Raw genomic sequence first — 908 nt, forward strand, 5'->3', positions numbered from 1 at the left:
CTGCTCCGGGGCTAGGCCGCGCACGGCGATTCGCACCGGCTCGTCCCAGCAGCAGCGGCCGGCGGGCTCCAGGATCAGCGTCGCCGCCATCCGAGCAGGAACCCTAATGATCCGGCCAACCTGCTTCATCTGTGGAGACCTCAGCAACTGCGCCCAACTCTTCAGGCTCCATGGGTACAGCCGGGACGCTCGAAGGACAGCAGGAGATGCGGCCATTTTGAATTTGACCTGGGAACAACTGAACGGGGGTGGGGAGAAAGAAGCTTGTTAGAGATCATCTAAGGCTACCGTCGCAGGCTAAGCGCCCACTAGGGCAGAGGAGTCTGCTAACCTGAGCTGGGAAGGCCGGAGTCCAGCCTATCAGCCCGACCAAATACAGACACACTTGAACTTGCTTAAAGTCTGCTGTGTTGAAACCTCCACTTTACGTTGGAAAGCAACTTCCTAGTTTTGCTTTTCAGAAGCTTGCTGGCCGGCGGAATGGGCAGTCTCGAGGCGCCAAACTCCTGATGGCGAAGAGGAATGCAGGACTGAAGTTGGTTTTGATCACTTTGTTGAATAATTCACACTCATTACTAATCATAGAGCTTTTCTGTCAAAATCTGCACCATGGTGTTTTGCTTGTGTGTTCTCTGTATATGCCTATCCTCCACATCAATCCCACACCGAAGGGTGCTGGCTTCTTCCTGTGTGACCTCTGAGCTTCATTCCTTACAGGTGTAAAAATAGTCAAATGAGGTAATAGTTATTTCTCGAACTCCTGACTTTGTAATCCGCCCGCCTCAGCCTCCCAAAGTGCTGGGATTTTCAGGCGTGAGCCACTGCGCTCGGCCAGTAGTTATTATCTTCTTACACTGGTTTCTCATTTTTGTTTCAATCAGTCAACTTTAAAAAAAAAAAAAAAAAAA

General features: G+C 50.8%; 1 protein-coding gene across 1 annotated transcript in view; it reads right to left on the reverse strand.

Annotated features, from left to right (window-relative positions):
- The window catches only part of ACOT2 (acyl-CoA thioesterase 2), a 22446-nt gene extending 21960 nt beyond the window's left edge, over positions 1-486 (reverse strand). The window contains exon 1 of the mRNA XM_011983148.1: positions 5-486. Coding sequence (XP_011838538.1) covers positions 5-216 — 212 coding nt within the window. The 5' untranslated portion in view covers positions 217-486. The remainder of the gene's footprint in view (positions 1-4) is intronic.
- Between the last annotated feature and the right edge of the window lie 422 nt (positions 487-908).

This window comes from Mandrillus leucophaeus, unplaced genomic scaffold, assembly GCF_000951045.1.
Source record: "Mandrillus leucophaeus isolate KB7577 unplaced genomic scaffold, Mleu.le_1.0 Scaffold246, whole genome shotgun sequence".
Lineage (NCBI taxonomy): Eukaryota > Metazoa > Chordata > Mammalia > Primates > Cercopithecidae > Mandrillus > Mandrillus leucophaeus.